Source organism: Triticum aestivum, chromosome 7A (genome assembly GCF_018294505.1).
Source record: "Triticum aestivum cultivar Chinese Spring chromosome 7A, IWGSC CS RefSeq v2.1, whole genome shotgun sequence".
Classification (NCBI taxonomy): Eukaryota; Viridiplantae; Streptophyta; class Magnoliopsida; order Poales; family Poaceae; genus Triticum; species Triticum aestivum.
The window spans coordinates 40675517-40694615 of NC_057812.1; the positions used below are offsets into that span (position 1 = coordinate 40675517).

The following is a 19099-nucleotide window of genomic DNA, read 5'->3' on the forward strand; positions in this document are numbered from 1 at the left end:
TGTTGTCTTCAGTGGACCATTGTAGAGCGTGGTAAATATTTGTGAGCATTATAGCAAAAACTTGATACACTTTGTGTATAAACTGAATACTCTCCCACGAAATATCATCATTTCGAATAAAACCACCGCTCACCACACACAACTTCGTTTTTTTAAATCATTTTCACTTTAAACTTTTTCCATGTTTAAAATCGTGTTTCCGGGCTTCGGTTTTAAACATGAAAAACAGCAACTGTGCTTTCGGGCTCCGGTTTTAGACATGAAAAAAGTTTGAAGTGAAAATGATGTAAAAAAAATGAGTTGTGTGTGATGGACGATGGTTTTTGTTTGAAACAAGGACAGTGCGGACACGTCATGCCATGGTCATGTGGGAACACAAGGCAGAGAACGCAGCACCCGAGAAACGGAAAAAAGAGCGAGGCCACAAATCTGCGAGCCGGTTGCCACTTCCACCACGCCATATCCAAAGCTTCCTCCATGTCCATGCCCCACAGTATATAAGTTGGATCGCGTGGCCTCTATATCGTTACCAAGCCGAGCAAGACGGAACCAAGCAGAGCCATCGATCGATTGAAGAAAAGTCGGAGAGCGTGCGTGCAAGAAAGCGTGGGCCGCCGGAGCTGCTAGAGGTATTATCCCCATCTCTGATCGATTATGGACAAGGTGCTGGCCATCTCCATGCCGAGCATGTCGTCGGTAGACATCGCCCCCGGCGCGGGCAGCAGCGGCAGCAGGGCTCGGCTCTGCTGGCGGGGGTCGAAGCTACAGGAGGACGAGCAGACTGGATCAGCTGGGAAACAGGGAAAGCAGGGCGGTCTGCTGGTGGAGGAAGAGCAGCAGGCGGGCAAGGGGAAATCGCAGTCACCGCTGCCGCGGTTCGTGCCGGAGTTTGATGGGATCGACTGCTTTGAGACCATTGTGTGTCATTAATCAGTGAATATCAACCGGCGGGTGTGACTGTTCATTCGTTGCTAACATGTGCTTCTAACTGAAGCAAGACACAGGTTGTCCACAGAGTAAATTGTAACCAAGTTGTTTTATTTTCTGATCTTTTTTTTTGAAATGAAAGGGGTTTCCCCCGCCCCAACTTTTTATTAAAGCCAAGGCAAACCAACACACACATACTGTTAAGCAGCGCTCGACAACAGCCAAAGAGTAGTTGTCACAGACTGAAACATGAGCAGGGTTCAAACAACTAACCCTATTACAGTTGGTGCTTTTACCAGCACACAAGTCTCATGAATGGACGCAAAGCCAGTAAAAACATATACACTAGTCGTAGACAACTAGCCATACATGCCCCAGCTAAGGGTCCAGGGTCTTTTATTTTTCAATCAGCGCCAGGCGATCCTAAGCAATTCCCCTCTTCGGTAGTCCAGCAGCTTTAAACAGCGGAGGAGAAGCACACCCTGATTTTCTGAGCACAAGATCTTCCACTGCCTGATCGTTGCCCCCAACAGATTCAAAACACAGCGTATATTTCGCCATCTTCGCCCCTGAAAAACAAAGTCATTTCGCAAACGCCATAAGCTCCACAAGGTAGCAGTAGTGGATATATTCAGAGCTTCACATTGTTTTCTTTTCCTCCAGAAGGAGGATAACACAGTAAAAGAATTAGGTACATTAATCTTAAAGCAATCAGCTAACAGTTCCCAAACCTGTCTGGCAACAATGCATTCAAAAAACAGATGTTGGATAGTTTCTAATTCCTCACAAAAGACACAAGTCTTATCCTCTACATGTCTACGTTTGGCTAAGTTGTCTCTGGTCAGGCTCTTATTCAATGCATTCAAAAAACAGATGTTGGATAGTTTCTAATTCCTCACAAAAGACACAAGTCTTATCCTCTACATGTCTACGTTTGGCTAAGTTGTCTCTGGTCAGGCTCTTATTGTAATAAATCAACCAAAGGAAGACATGAAGATTAGGGGAGACTTTAATTTTCCATATATCGTCTCTGATCTCAGAAGTGATCCCTCCAAAGTTAATTAGTTTGTAAAAAGACTTGACCGAATAACTACCAGATGGTTCCAGCCGCCACACAGGTTGATCTGGTGAATCAGATAGAACAACTTGTTTCATTAGATTAATGAGATCACTCCATCTGGATAGAGTTTTTTCATTCACACATCTCCTAAAGGTTAGTTGGAGTTCACCCCCAACCCATACTTGAGCCAGAGTAGCTTCTTGTTGTTGACAGATTTCAAACAAGTCCCAAAAGGCAGTTTTCAGGGAACAATCCCCGAGCCATGTGTCATGCCAAAAGGCAATAGTTTTACCATCTCCAGGGATCCACCTATAAAAGTTCTTAGCTGTAGCCAAAGCCCAGGCTAGACTTTTCATGAATGGGGATCCCATGGTAGTTCTAGTACTAAAAGGGTTTGGGTTATCAATATTGTATTTGTAAGCCAAAATCTTTTTCCAGTCACTAGCTCTATTATCAAAAAATCTTTTTCCCTGGGAAGCCAAGAGGGCCATATTAAAATCCCTAAGATTGGGCACCCCCAAACCACCATACTCCTTCCTCCTGGAAATCAGTCCCCAGCTAGCAAGATGATATTTATGAGTATCTCCCACATTCCCCCAGAAAAATGGGACATATGAGAAGTAATCATGTCAATGGCCCATTTAGGGAATTTAACAGTAGGCATCAGATAGGTAGGGATACTAGCAATGCAAGTAGTAAGCAGAATCAATTTGCCTCTATAGGAGAGAAATCTCCTCAGCCACCCAGCTATGTTCTTGATAATCCTGTCTATAATGGGTTGTAAGTCTTCTTTTCTAAGTTTTTTAAAGTGCAGAGGCACACCTAAGTACTTAAAGGGAAAAAAACCCCAATTGACAACAAAACACCTGAGCAAATTCCTTAGCCATTTGATCAGTTATATTGATAGTATGCAGGTCACTCTTGTGAAAGTTAATTCTCAAACCAGAAAGTTTCTCAAAGCAAGTTAATATCCACTTCAGGTTCTTGGCACATTCAATAGAACTATCAAGAAACAGGATAGTATCGTCAGCATATTGCAGGCTGACCACTCCCCCAGGAATTGCATTAGGCAGAAGCCCACATATCAAGTTATTATTAACAGCTTTCTGCAGCATCTTAGAAAAGACATCAGCCACTAAATTAAACAACAGGGGTGAATGGGGGTCACCTTGTTTTAAACCTTTACCACCAGCAAATTGGGGACCATTGGTGTCATTGATTCTGACCTGGAATGTCCCCTGGTGAATAGTAGACATCACCCACCCTTATTTTCTGATCTGTATAGGCAAATGGACTTGAGTCTGTCGTGATTCCTTTGATAAACTTTTGTTATTTGCATAGTTGAGGAAATAATTGGCCAGGTAGTTAAGGTTTGACGTGGTAAGGATATTCAGAGAAACTAATCAAGAAAGAAGTGAATGCGTGTGAATTGCAACTCGTTAGATGTCCAAACTCCAAGCTCACACTAAACTATGTGGCTAATGCGCCATGTTCATAGTTGGGGTAACATATACTCACGGGAAAACTCGCAAAATTAGCCTAGCATCACTTTTCCTCTTGAAATTGTCTCTCGAACCGGTTACAAGAACGAAATTGCTGCCAAAACAGTGTCTCATTCAAGTAACTGGGAGGCAGCAAGGTATAGTGGACGACAAGTCGAGTATATGTTTACTGACAGTGAAGAGACAAGCTCGATTGCAGCTAAAGATGCTCAGGCATGCTGTCACCGAGGCAGACCAGTTCCATAATGTCGACGAATTCATGAGGTTTGTAGAGACCATGGTGTTAGTTGCCGGACTCCTGAGGCTTGTCGAGACCATGGTGTTAGCTCTGGGCCAATGTATACATTGGGTAAATATTGTTACTCTCCCGATGTCTCTGATTCCTAGATGTTCATTGCATCCATCTGATTCTTCTCTCGTCCTCTTCTCCTTTTGTGTGCTCGCACCTATTCGTTCGTGTCTTTACATGTGAGATAAATGAAGAAGGAAATATCAAACAATGTGGATGAATTACTGAACCTTGCTATCTGCTCATGCAGTTGTAGACTTAGATATATAGTGAAAGCATTACTCGCACAAGTGAAGGTGGGTGGAGAATTTACTTATATGTTTGCTGCAACAGTAAAAACAGTAAACTTAAGACATAATATTGTAAAACTTCTAATAAACTGCTAACTGCTTGCCTATATTACAAGTCAATATATAACTTCTGCAAAATTGAATGCAAGGATACAGATAGAAGTGTATTACCCCAAGATGCATTACAATACATAAAGTAAAACTAGAGGGAAATAGTTTAGTGCCGAGATGAACCTGATGGGTTGTGGCTGCCATCGCCCTTCTCGCCATTCGCTAGGCGATGGACTGCACGGGGGTGATGGATGGCAGGCAACTAGGGAGAAAAGATGGCCATTAGGCCCATGAATGAGGAATAAAAGTCGCACAACCATTGGGACAAGGTCAGGCATGAGGAGCCCGATTAATCCACTGAGCCACCACTTAAGTTTAGTTGAGTGAACAACTGCTATTTGATTTTATAACTCCGCTCAACCAAATAACATAAAACATTACAAAACACAGTATGAGGACAGGCAATCGTATATCCATCTACATGATGACATTTTACATATGCAAACATTGATCTAATTGAAGGACCCATCAATGATAACTATAAACTTGTATTCTTGTGTAATCCTAACTTCTGCGTCACGAGAAAGAAAAAAAAATCATCCTTTTTGGCCTGTAAATGAACATACAAAAGACAAGAGAGCTAATCGAATCCTATTCATTGGACAACCAGAACCTTTCTTCCGGAACCTACTGCAAACAGCTAGATAGACAACTCGACGTGTTATCCTCTATTGGCTGCAAGAAGACGAAGAAGGCGAAGAAGAATCCAGTTAATGCATGTTATATGATTTCTTTTTGGGTCATGCAATAAGTCTTGTAATGCTATGAATATTTTTCACAGAGTTAAGTCTAAGCTTGCCACTGGTGAAACATAGACCACCTGTAGATGATTTTTCTCAAAGGGCTGTTATCTTTGGTGTCCACAGATACATCATGGGAGGCGTATCAGCGGTAATGGAAATATCACACTGCACTCGATTCATTTAGTAAGGGTCGCTGGCCGGATCACTTTCCCTCGCGGTGATGAACACACCGGACACACAGGGGGAGAGGAGGTTCTTTTGCGACGCGTACTGCTGCGTCTTTCCTTTTTCTTTTACTGACGCATTCTGCTGCGTCTTTTTTGTTTCTTCTCTTTATTAGTCTTTCGGCAACACGCACAACCGAAACGTGGCTGATTACATCACTGAGTCACCCATGATCCTATTACCCATGCCCTCACACGGAAGATCGATCGGAGGCTGACCAAGACAACTACGACTCAATGTAATCCTGTGCGTGCACATACACGTGACAGGTTCTATTTTATTTGCAACAGACAACCTACAAACTGAAAAGCTAAAACATACAACCAGGAAACGAGTAATGATTACATAACAAGATTAGAACTACCAGTTTCTCTCCCGATGTCTCTTATTCCCATATGTCTTTGCATTCATTCAGTTCTTGTTGTTAGAATAAATTCGAGGCACTCCGTTGATCATCCGAGTACCAAGCAATCCACACGAATATGACACCGAGATTTATTAACGAGGTTCACCGATATGGCTACATCCTCGGGGCTTGACTACGGGCGCTCCTCCCCGTGACGCCGCTACAATACCGCACCCGGTCGCCCTGGACACTGGCACATGCCGCCGGCTTCCCCTGCGTTCCTGTGCTATTATGTTCGCATAGGTCACATCGTGTGTCTACCCCCGCTATATAAGAAAGGCCTAGGATACAAGTGTCCTACTTGAACACGACTCCATATCCTATCTAAACACAATACAACTACAAGTCCAACTATAACCTACCTTGTACACTATATTCGACAAAACTCTAACAAACTCCACCTTGGCGAATATTCTTCACCTCCTTGAATTCGTCAATGTGTCAAACTTCTATGTACATTGGACTTGAGTTTATCCCATGAGTACCGCTGCTACTCCAAAGACTCCATATGACTCCACTTGCAACTTGTAGTCCCTTCTTTTCTTGACCACAGTCAACACTCGAGCGAAATTAAGTTCCTCTTACTCTAGTTTATGCTCCCAACTTCAAAGTACCATTAACGCCATCACGCACTGATCAATGACCTGCGTGAAAGTGAACAACTCACATATTGGATGTCACACATAAGAGTTACCTGAACTCAACATCACCGCTCCTTTCTTGACCGTCTGTCTGAAATTTGAAAGAATTTCACCGTTGTCTGTTGTCATCCCGAGTCAATTTCGCAGTTGTCTCACCACATGTATGACCACCAGAGCCCTGACCCGTCTCCATGTCCCGTGCGCGCCGCACGCCTCGACGCTGTTACCGCGTCGAGCCTCCGCTGTCCCGGTCGAGTCTCAAGGGTCGCAAACCCACACCACTCAACCTCCACTGTAGAGTACCATCGATCATCACCGATCGATGACGAGTTTCACGCTTCCATCAGACCACTGGACTCCATTCTGAACTACGTGTCCCTCGCTTTTTCCCCGCTGAATAGGCTTCGACTCTCTGAGCTCTTACGCCGTAACCTCCCAATCCAGCTCCGCCTTCAACATGACTCCATGGTGGTTGTACGTGCCACCCCGCGCCTCGTCGGCTCCAAGCTCTCATGTGCACCGTCTTGAATCAACCCCGCGCCATAGTCTTGTCGAAGCCACACAAGCCCTCGGCATGCGCCACGTGTTTCCACGCCCAGAAGTCGGTCATCATCAGCATCACGCTCCTATGTCGCCGTCGCCGATCCCACCACCGTCTTCTATACTAATCGACTTGCATCGATTCGTCAGACTGCCTAGTCCGACCCAGCCGAACTCGTTCGACTGCATGACACGCTCGAGGCTCCCAAATCGTCTTCTGCGAATTCTGATCCATCACATGATAATTCCAACTCAGCTGACATGACTTCCCGCAACGCCTTCAAGCATCCCTGTTGTGCCAACAAATGTTTCACCTTTGTCTGCCATAACTAAAGGTTTTCAGTTCCGTGAACTTCTCCACCTCAAACCTGGTACCCGTTGACGCCATGGTTCTTCGTATGGTTGACCTTGCGAAAAATTAACCGAGCTCCACCGCAATGCCCCAAGTACACAAGCAAAACCTGATGAGGTACACCCCTGCGTACTAAAAGCAAAAATCGTGATATGCTCCTGGCTCAATATACCCAAACCTCTATCTCAGGGGATGTTTTTGCCCTGACGTTTAACCACTTGGTTGAAAGCAACTTGTGGGCATTTCCTTCCTTGACACGTGTATTACTTTGGGATATGGTGGGGTAGAAACTAGTGTGTGGCTGTGAGTTTTTCATTCAAATTTTTTGAACTTCATTGCTTCATCGCTGTTGTAGTTGCCGTGTAGCTCTAGCGCTAGCATCTTGTTTGTCTTTTGTATTTTTTCTTTGTATGCACCGCTCTAGAGTGCAATAGCTCAGGATGGCTTGGATATGTGGCAGGAAAAGTGTACGTGGGTGTTTGCATGGCATGAGAAGCACGTACATCATGGAGAGATGAGCAAAGCGGTTGTCAGCGGTGTGCGTCTGCGTCCAAGTGCGAGGCGAGAGAGGCACGCAGTCATTTCAGTGATGCATGCATGCGGCCGAGTGGGGACATGCCGTGTGGCTGGGTGAACGACCAATCGGAACTGCCAGGAGCGGCGATCAGGCTATTCGGGTATGGGTCCAACGGCAACAGGACAAGGGACATGATTGCGCGTGTATGGAGGTATGGAACGGTTCTAGCGTAGATTTTCTGAACTTGTTTATTCCTGTGTGGTCTGGGCTGGGACATTCGTTTTGCTGTGTCCGTTTGTGCATGCGATTGATTTGACATCTCTTGCTTCCAAAGTTACATACGGTGCATGTTATTTGGATTGGTTGATGCATGTTGCCGTGATGGGACCACATGTTGGCGTGCGTTTACTTGAGCGGTTGTTCCCAAGTCTCTCTCGGTCCTTCCAGTCTCCTCTCTCTCTCTCTCTCTCTCTCTCTCTCTCTCTCTCTCACACGAAGGAATTCATCAAATCACACACGTCTCACTCCGTTCTTATCTTGAACCCTGCCGCCACCGCCACACCGCAGTTTGCGCCTAAAGGAATCGCTTCATTCGTGTCGAGCATCCTCGCGTCGCTTCTGAACCTCACCACTCGATCGTTGCTTTGCTAAATTCTGGTGGCGCCCACATCCCACTTTGCTGCCTCGCCGTAGGCCTCTGCCAGCCCCCGCCCCGGCCGACCGGCCCTTCATCGTGGCCTCGGTGCCGCCGACGCCGGTTGTCGATGGAGGGGCAGGTGCCGGCGCGATCTATTCTGGACCGGCTGGTGGTGTGCGACCCCACGCAGGGGCAGAAGCAGGCGTTTGCAAGGCTACCAGCATCTTCGAGGGCCACCGCAAATGCAATCCCGTCGCCACTGTCATGCTCTTTTCGGACAGACAGCAACATGAGCAGCAAGACTCGAGGAAGCACGATGTTCATGGTTCCAGTTGTTTCTCGCCGCTTAATTCGTGATTTGGGTGTGTTCAGGAATCCTATATATAGGTGTTTCCTTTCGCTGCTTGCATTATAGGCACAACTATCAGCGTATGTTTGGAACCCATGGCCTTGCCGCGTCCATAGGTGGAGCTCACCATGCTATTCGGGCGGCAAGGGATGGCAGCCATTGCACTGTCCCGTCGAAGCCCACAGCCACCGTTAGCCCACGCTGCACCACACCGGCACTACAGGCAACCAGCAAGTACAAGGAGGTGGCGCTGCATGAGATGAGTGGGTGGATAGAGTCGAGGAAGCCACATAGAGGCGCGAACACGGCGCCGGCGTGCATGCCGGATCCGAAGCTGCGGCTGATGCTCACCAGCCCTGCTGTCGGCGCCGCAAAGAAGGTCGACGGGGAGGAGGAGGCCCCGGGCAGCGGCAGGACGTCGCCGATGACCAAGGAGTGGTGGCGGCACCTATACATGAAGCCAAGCGGTGGGCGCAAGCAGATGCACAGACTCCGGCGGCGACCATCGAGCCGCAGAGGCTACGCATGAGCACTAGCTATGGCTGCAGGAGAGCCTCGTGGTTCTGAAAGAGTCGGCGGACCCGGAGGATGATTTCCGGGCAAGCATGGCATAGATGATCGAGGCGAACGACGACGTTTGCCCTCAACGCCGCTGAGCACCACCGCACCATCATCGCCGCGTTCAGGAACACCTATAGCCCAAGTACCGGCCTGATAGGCCATTAGAGGCGGACCATCCCAACGAGGCGTCGTCGCGGAGGCATGCAGTGCTGACGTTTCTGACCTCGAGTTCGCCCAGCTTGCGGACGGTGCAAGCTTATGCCTGCCCAAACCACCGGCACCCCACCGTCCTATGCCGCCCAGGTGTACCTCGCGCTTGACGTGCGAGTTTCCCACGTCGCCGGTGCCTCGACCCAATGCCCGCCTAGACCACCGGCGTATGCTACCGGAGCCGTCCGCCGTGCGTCGTCGTCGTCAAGAGATGCGGTGTCAGTTAGGTTACCGTCGAAGCGGACGCGAGAAGGCACCCCCAGCTTCTGTCTGTGCGCCTCCGCATCAGATGCAGGACGGTAACCCACGCTGACTGCCTCTAGCTCGCTTTTGGCCGCGCCCCTCGCGCTACCTCGCATGCGTGGCTTGCGTTCTTCGGCTGCGTCGTGTGTGGTACGTGGGTGCATGTGTTCCGTGTTCGTGATGTGCTCGGCAGCGGAATACAGTCATAAACAGCCGATGCATGTTATCTCCTTTTCCCGTGTCTATGTGTGATGCGTCTCTTCCTCCATTCGCCTTCTACATCAGGCGGCACCGAGAGAGACCGAGATTTTCTACCTAATCAATGGCTGTAAATATCCTCTACCAATCATCATTTTTCTTAAACTCATCACCTTTCCTATTCTCATGCATGGATGTTTTCAAGTCATAGTCAACCACTGCATGCATCCGGAAGCGATCAATGACAGCAACCAATCCGATAACAGTGACAGGCCGACACTCCGGGCTGACCAAGCAACAAATTAAAAAGAAAAGGGAAATGCTACGTGCACACAATGAGTGTACCAGCCTGTGTACCCAAATTTACCAATTGCAGGATCTCGAGCTTCACAAGGATTCTAAACAAAATCAAAAGGAGACGAGAAAACTCAAACCCTTCGGTAGGCATGATGTAATGATTTTTCGGTGTATGAATATGTTTCATAGTGTAATAATATTTTTTGTATGAATGGAGTGAAAAAATTCTGGAATTTGCAAAAGCACTCTATCACTTTATGACAGGCACTAATCTTGCTGGAGGCTACACTAGATGATCTGATCTAGCAATTAATCGTCTACGCTTCTTCTATCTCGCTGCAGTAGTGTCATCGTGTAATGTTTGTTTTGTAACCCGGGCTGTGCACAGTTCCAATAAGTAGATTTTATCAGATATGCATGAGTGTGTGTTCTCCTGTTTAGTATAGCATGTATCATGCATCATGGCAATAAATGTACTTGCTTTCATCATATCATCCTCATTTGGTATTTTATACATGTATCAACATCTATTTCCACCTCATCTTATTTTCGTGTGATTCTATCAGCACAACCCTAAAAGTACTTATCATAAATAAACATCACACCGTATATAGATATGTTGTATCGATGGGCGTGGCATGCCGCCGCGCGGGCTATGCTAGTATGATGCTAGCCTTGCCTTGCCAAGTCTCTGCTTTCCAATGGATGCACAACGTGATGGTCTTTTTCCCTCCGCTGAAATCGTTCTGTTTGTGCCTCTGTCCGGTAAGCACGACAGGAGAGTACGTCTCCACAAAAGACTCGGTCCCCTTTTGGTCTCCAAACAAATCTCATGACTTGCCGTTTCCGATTGCACCATATATCGCTAGAATATGTACGCTCAGCGACCAATCGAGTCCTCAGCCTGCACGCGTCCTTCTTGGGCTGTTGTCCGCCGCGCGGGCTATGCTAGTGATATATGGTGCGGCCGCCGCGCGGGCTATGCTAGTATGATGCTAGCCTTGCCTTGCCAAGTCTCTGCTTTCCAATGGATGCACAACGTGATGGTCTTTTTCCCTCCGCTCAAATTGTTCTGTTTGTGCCTCTGTCCGGTAAGCACGACAGGAGAGTACGTCTCCACAAAAGACTCGGTCCCCTTTTGGTCTCCAAACAAATCTCATGACTTGCTGTTTCCGATTGCACCATATATCGCTAGAATATGTACGCTCAGCGACCAATCGAGTCCTCAGCCTGCACGCGTCCTTGTTGGGCTGTTGTCTGTGTGCCCGCTGGATCGCATCTGCGTTGCCACAAGCCACGTCCCAACCTTGCCTACTCCGAGTACGTCAGCTCGGCGCCCACGCGATCGTGCCGCACGCCGATTCTTATCATCTAGCCGACTACTGATTCTTCCACGATAATTTTGCCTCTAGATCAACACAATCAGCCTCGATCTCAAACCTTGCTCTGATACCACTTGTTAGAATAAATTCGAGGCACTCCGTTGATCATCCGAGGACCAAGCAATCCACACGAACATGACACCGAGATTTGTTAACGAGGTTCACCGATATGGCTACATCCCCGGGGCTTGACTACGGGCGCTCCTCCCCGTGACGCCGCTACAATACCGCACCCGGTCGCCCTGGACACCGGCACATGCCGCCGGCTTCCCCTGCGTTCCGGTGTTATTATGTTGGCATAGATTACATCGTGTGTCTACCCCCGCTATATAAGAGAGGCCTAGGATACAAGTGTCCTACTTGGACACGACTCCATATCCTATCTAAACATAATACAACTACAAGTCCAACTGTAACCTACCTTGTACACTATATTCGACACAACTCTAACACTTGTCGTGTTATCTTCTCTGTGACCGTACTCACCACTTATTTGTAATCTAATATGTCAAATGGAAGGAGGAATAAATATTGTAGTGTCGATGAATCAATAGACCTTGCTATTTGCTCATACTAGCAGAGACTTATACAGAGGGAAATCATTATTCACACACGTGAAGGCTGGTGGAGAACATATTTATTTGCTCATTGTTTTAGTTTTCATAGCATTTTTTTTTCATTTGCTAGAATGCATATGTACGTGTGCGCATTTATTATGGTCTCCTTAGCATTTAATTCTTTTGACCCCACCGCACATTATATTTTCTGTATATATAACTTTTATTTGTCAAATGTATTAATCGATCAAACTTTGTTCAAATCATTATTATTTCGATAAAAAGGTAAACTTAAGGGCAAACATAGGGGGGAACCATCGTCTTTTGCAGGAAGCAAATGACTGCCTAGCAAGTGCACTCAAGCTCATGTAACAAAAAGGGAAGAGAAAATGCATTTGCTTCCTCTTCCTCAAGCTCAAGTGTGTCACATTCAGAGTTGGGAGGAAGTGCGGTTTTTATAAGGAGCTCGCCGTTTTTTATCTGACACGACAGAGAATCATGGCTCAAACTAACAGCATGAAAAATCATCATAATTTACGATAAGTAATTCATTGTCTTGCCCTGTACATATTACATGTCTCTTCATCACCGATTAAGCAACCACAAAGAGAAAATAGCCAAAAAAAAAACTCAAAAATCTCGCCCAAGACAGCCGGCGAGCCGGTCAGAATGAGATCATGGACTCGAAGCAGTTGATGCCGTCAAACTCCGGTGCGAAACGCACCTCCCGCTTTATCTGTGGCGGAGAGACTTGGTCGACCTTCTCCTCCTGCCGCAGCTTCTCCGTGGCTTTCTCCAGCTGCTGCCAGCTGCGGCTCCGCCAGGAAAGGCGCGTGGCGTACCCGGCACCCGTGATGTCCGCCGGCGAGGAGCTCAGGATCGAGAAAGCCAAGATCTTGTCCATGGTCAGCGGCGCCTAGCGATGATCAGTTTCTTCCTATGTGGGTGTGGTGCGTTGAGAGATGCTTGTTTTCCCATGGCTCTGCTCGTGCTGTGTTTATATAGACGGGAACACAGGGGTGGGGAAGCACAACAGGGGAGACGGAGGCGTGACGCAGCTGGAAGCCCAGAAAATTGACGTACGCGGACGGCAGACGCCGAAGCCGTCTGGCATATGGCGGGAGCAAAGCCACATGAGACGTGGTTGATTGTTCATTGAGCAGGAGAGGTGACGTGCTGCGACTCTGACTCGCTGCCGCGCGGGGAGTCGGTCAAGATAGTTCCAACGATAGGATAGAAACGGAACGCTGCAGCTGCGTCAGCGATGAAACGTCCACGAACGGACGGGTGCCCGTGCATCGAGGTTAGCTTTGACGGACCCATCACTCATTTTTTGCGGTTCCCCGTACCGGGGTTACCGGCCCCGCTCCCCCCTAAATTCATCGGCTCCATGGTTGATATCGTCGGTTCCACCTGAGATGGTTTGCCTCGTCGGTTCGGAGTGTGTGATAAGGCGGTTCGCGTCCTCCGTAACCGATATCGATTACACAAATGAGAAGGGTGCACGTGCATCGAGGTTAGCTTGGACGGACCCATCACTGATATTTTACGATTCCCGTATCGGGGTTATCGGCCCCCTTCCTCCCTAAATCCATCGGCTCCATGATTGATATCGTCGATTCCACCTGAGATGGTTTGCCTCGTCGGTTCGGAGTGTGTGATAAGGCAGTTCGCGTCCTCCGTAACCGATATCGGTTCCATGAACAAACGGGTGCCCGTAACTTCGATGGCCCCATCATTGATTCTCGGCATTTCCATATCGCGGTTACTAGTCCCCCCTCCCCCCTAAATCCATCGGCTCCAGTGTTGGCGTCGTCGGTTCCACCTGAGATAGTTGGTCTCGTCGGTTTCGAGTGTGTGATAAAGTGGTTCACATCCTTGGTAACCGATATCGGTTCCACAAACAAAAAGGGTGACCGTGCTTCGAAATTAACTTCGACGGCCCCATCATTGATTCTCCGCGTTTCCGTATCGCGGTTACTAGTCCCCCCTCCCCCCTCAAAAATCAATCGGCTCCGTCATTGCTCTCGTCGGTTCCACCTGAGATAGTAGGTCTCGTCCGCTCCTTGAGTGTGATAAAGCAGTTCGCGTCCTTGGTAACCGATATCGGTTCCACGAACGGAAAGGGTGCCCATGCTTCGAAGTTAACTTTGACGGGCCCATCATTGATTTTCGGCCGTTTCTGAACCGGCGTTACCGGTCACCCTTGCCCCCTAAATCCATCGGCTCCAGTGTTGGTGTCGTCGGTTCCACCTGAGATAGTTGGTCTCGTCGGTTCCGAGTGTGTGATAAAGTGGTTCACGTCCTTGGTAACCGATATCGGTTCCACAAACAAAAAGGGTGCCCGTGCTTCGAAATTAACTTCGATGGCCCCATCATTGATTCTCGGTGTTTCCGTATCGCGGTTACTAGTCACCCCTCCCCCCTCAAAAATCAATCAGCTCCGTCATTGTTCTCATCTGTTCCACCTGAGATAGTTGGTCTCGTCCGCTCCTTGAGTGTGATAAAGCGGTTCGCGTGCTTGGTAATTGATATGGGTTCCACGAACGGAAAGGGTGCCCTTGCTTCGAAGTTAACTTTGACGGGCCCATCATTGATTTTCGGCGGCTCCTGAACCGGCGTTACCGGTCACTCTTCCCCCCTAAATCCATCGGCTCCAGTGTTGGTGTCGTCGGTTCCACCTGAGATAGTTGGTCTCGTCGGTTCCGAATGTGTGATAAAGTGGTTCACGTCCTTGGTAACCGATATCGGTTCCACAAACAAAAAGGGTGCCCGTGCTTCGAAATTAACTTCGACGGCCCCATCATTGATTCTCGGCGTTTCCGTATCGCGGTTACTAGTCCCCCCCCCCCTCAAAAATCAATCGGCTCCGTCATTGTTCTCGTCGGTTCCACCTGTGATAGTTGGTCTCGTCCGCTCCTTGAGTGTGATAAAGCGGTTCGTGTCCTTGGTAACCGATATCGGTTCCACGAACGGAAAGGGTGCCCGTGCTTCGAAGTTAACTTTGACGGGCCCATCATTGATTTTCGGCGGTTCCTGAACCAGCGTTACCGGTCACCCTTCCGCCCTAAATCCATCGGCTCCAGTGTTGGTGTCGTCGGTTCCACCTGAGATAGTTGGTCTCGTCGGTTCCGAGTGTGTGATAAAGTGGTTCACGTCCTTGGTAACCGATATCGGTTCCACAAACAAAAAGGGTGCCCGTTCTTTGAAATTAACTTCGACGGCCCCATCATTGATTCTCGGCGTTTCCGTATCGCGGTTACTAGTCCCCCCTCCCCCCTCAAAAATCAATCGGCTCTGTCATTGTTCTCGTCGGTTCCACCTGAGATAGTTGGTCTTGTCCGCTCCTTGTGTGTGATAAGGCGGTTCGCATGCTTGGTAACCGATATCGGTTCCACGAACGGAAAGGGTGCCCGTGCTTCGAAGTTAACTTTGACGGGCTCATCATTGATTTTCGGCGGTTCCCGAACCACGATTACCAGTCCCCCTCTCCTATAAATTTGTCGGCTTCGTCATTTGTCTTGTCGGATCCACTCCCAGCATCAACCGGTTCCGGTTCTTCATGATATATTTCCTCGGTTCCGAGTGTGTGATTAGTCGGTTATTCACACAATCTTTACGGCCCCAAAAATCGGAATCAACCAGGCTTAAATGCCATCATTCATGCAAAACGTTGTCTCAGTGCATTCGCCGCAACGGTAATGTGTACGCTTGGCGCGGATGGCTGCCTGTCTCGCGCTAGAGAGGACGAAAACGCTCAGAAGAAAATATTTTTTCTGGGTAAGCTTGTGAGTTGTGACGACATGAATTGATACCCCACTGGTTATAAAAAGGCTGCAAGACTCTTTCATGGACTCGTCCACTCCACACACAAAGACACATCACAGGCTCTCCAGAGAGCGCGCATGCAATGTCACTGCTCACAATGTCGTCCGGTAGCCATGGCAGCTCTGCCTCTTCTCGTTTCCGGAGCGGAGGTACCTCTCCCATCCCATACCGCGTGCACCCCATGGATTACGAGCCTGCCGTTAACTGCTACTGCAGCCGAAAGGCTTCGCTCCTAACCTCGTGGACCGACGCCAATCCCGGCCGGAGGTACCTGTGCTGTTCACGGGCGACGGTAAGTGAGATCTGACTCTTATAGCCATGACTTTATCTTCTGTGTGTGTTCTTGATATGATAATATTGTGTGGTATGGCAGCAGAGATGCGGGTTCTGGCGCTGGTTTGACCCGAGGGCTAGCTCTACCTTAGGCAGCTACTCCTCGATCTGCGAAGCGAGATCGTTCGCATGGACGGCGAGAACGCACTGCTGCACATGTCTCTGGAGCAAGCCCCGTGCAAAGCAAGGCGCCGACAGAGCTTCAGCTCGCGGCTCGTTGCGATTCTAATGATGGTAATTATGTTCTTCATCTGCGTCTTGGCTTGGTCTGGTGTACCGTCTGCTTGATCTTTGCATCTGTTATTTCGATGGTCATAAGTTATTTAGGTCCTAAGGCGAGTAATCAAGGCTATGAAAACACCCAAAAAAATGTTTCTCGAAACTGTGTGGTGGTGGGTGCGTTACTAATGAGAGTGAAACTTGTATTAGACTCTGTGTGAGTGTTGTATGCTGCAAATCGTGTCCATTAAGACTGGAGTGTGCCGGCTGTTCCATTATGTTGTTAGTATAAATAATCATCAAGGTGTTTTCCATGGTATCTCGGTCAAAAGCACGGTAGCTCTGCTGCGTGTCATCAGACTGTACAAGGTGTAAGCGCTGACCCTGCGCGTTCTGGGTGCTGCGGCCTCTGATCGACAACCGACAGCTCGTGATCATCATATCCATCTTGGCTAGCTCTCAGTTATACTTTCGGAGCGTGCGAGTGTTTTTCGGCAAACTGTGGTCTGTGGGCGCGCAGTGTATGACGTGAGTCCGTTGCCACACAAAACAAAAACATACTGTATTCGCTGTGTACGCTCGTATCGTCGAGAGACTTGCCGCACGCAAGAACGCGACGCATCGTGGTCTGGCTGCCTACGTGGGCGTGTCTTCTCCCTCGCGGCGCTCGTGTTTATCAAAAGCCACATGTATCGGTCGGGTCTAGGTCGTGGCTTATCGGTCGTTGTTAATTCTGTCGAGTGTGTCCATGGCATTTGTATCACCGTTTCGTTCTTGCATCTTATCAACTTTTTTTTCTTTGAGAATTTTTTCATTCAAATCACAAAGCAGTAAAAAGTAGTTGATCTTTACGTGCACACTGAAACGCAAATACAAAGGACTATGAGCACCTAGAGTACCCTAAAACAACCATAACACAAGAAGATCTTCGGAGCCCCGTGTCATCATCTTTGAATTTTGAGAGAGGACCCCTGCAGTAGAAGGATCTGCAACCAAGCGCAAGCAGGTCATCATCTTCGACCACGGTACAATTGCCGCCACGCTGCTTACTCCTTTCTTGACACCAGCACTCAGAGGGTATGGACATCAATCCAACACACCTGCAACAGCCGTCGCCATCTTTGGCATTGAGTACCGCGAAAAGTGTCCCTTTCGGAAGGAAGAGAAGTCGAGTCATCCGACCGGTATAGCACCGCGGTCGGGCCATCCGCCCGGATAAAGCAGGATCTCCTACCAGCATCGGCGCAGAGGAAGGAGAAGAACAATAGCAGCAAATCATACCGACAAGGAAGAAGAAGGGTCTTCGTCTCCCTGCATCCATCGCCCATCTGAGGACCCAAACGGCCAGTGCCAATGGACCTCCATCCACCATAGCCTGCGACCTCGACGGATTCGGGGATCCCCCACCCACCACCCCGCTGGCTCCTAGACGAAGGCAAAAGCCTCGCCTGACCGCGAACGAAGTCCGGAGAAACTTATTCCGACGCGGCACCACCGCAACGGCCTCGGCAGCATCTCCCTCAACCTTAATCCTACCATACACCTACCAAGCGAACAGCCCCGAGGTTTCCCCTCCCTCCCGCCGCCGGAGCGGCCGGCGGAGAGAGAGGGAACCGGCGGCACGCAAGGGAACCCTCGTTGCCTCCCTAGATCGCCTCGTGCGATCCTACTTTTTCGGAGCGGAGCGAAAGCAATCGGCCGATCAAAAAACAAGTAACATTCCTGCATCTTACCAACTGGTGTGTGTGATTTCTAACGTGTTATTTTTTGTGGTTAAGTAAATACAATCCGACCCATTGGCCTGCATGCCGCGCCTCCATAGGCCAGATCGAACTTTCTTTTTTTTATTCTGGCCAGATGGAACTTAGGGTCGAAATAGTCCACTTTGTCTATGTGTCCATGTGTTACCTGGTGACCAAAAAAATGAACGAAAACGTAAATCGTGACTTTAAAAACTCTAAAGCGTTCGCACCGTAAACACGAATCGTGGGAGTCTGTGTCGTGAGATGCCCGTATTACCACGTACGACCACGTCTATGCAAAAACGATACTCAGTATGTAATGCCCACGATTTGTACGATATTTTTTTGTAAAGGAATCCCAAATTATTATGGAGACAAAAAAAGCACTGCGTGGTCGGGGTCCCCGGCATGCCGCTTTCGGTGGGCGTCTGTGAAAACTAAAAAGCCGTGGTGTCGCTAATCATTTTTGTGCGTCCTCGTTTGGCATCTACAACACCAATTGCTGAACGGGGATCTGCCAAAAGACGCAGCCCAGTTGAAGCTCGTCTCCATCGCCGTGCTCGGTAGTGGCGGCTGGAATGGATAACCCGCATGATGCTACAGCCGGAGGTAAGTAGTAGTTGATCTTCCATTCTATTCCCTAGTGTTTTTGCTGGATAGGAACCCCACATCTGGTATCTTAGCATCTGCCACTCGCTGTAGTGTTCTCGGCAACGCCGCCACCATCGACTGTGGGAGAGTAAATTACATAGAAGTACCATAATTGGGGCATTGTAAGCAAATTGGTACCAAGATTGGTAATTTTTACGTGTCAGTATCAAGATTGGGGTGAGCCATTGCAAAAAGACTAAAAGTGCGTTTTATACGTATTAACAGAAAAGCTGACCAACTCCGCAAAAAAAAAAACCCAGAAAAGCTGACCGGTTGGGCCCGCCCGTCA

General features: G+C 48.5%; 1 protein-coding gene and 1 long non-coding RNA gene across 2 annotated transcripts; both read left to right on the plus strand.

Moving 5' to 3' along the window:
* The first annotated feature begins 493 nt into the window (after window positions 1–493).
* On the plus strand, window positions 494–930 carry LOC123150232 (uncharacterized). The gene has a single exon (XM_044570067.1). It carries the CDS (start codon window positions 655–657, stop codon window positions 928–930), a length of 276 nt encoding a protein of 91 aa, XP_044426002.1. The 5' UTR covers window positions 494–654.
* Window positions 931–15912: 14982 nt separating this feature from the next.
* Window positions 15913–16736, plus strand: LOC123147204 (uncharacterized). Its single transcript, XR_006473112.1, has 2 exons — window positions 15913–16157; window positions 16239–16736. It is a non-coding gene; the product is annotated as an uncharacterized lncRNA (long non-coding RNA).
* Window positions 16737–19099: the final 2363 nt, after the last annotated feature.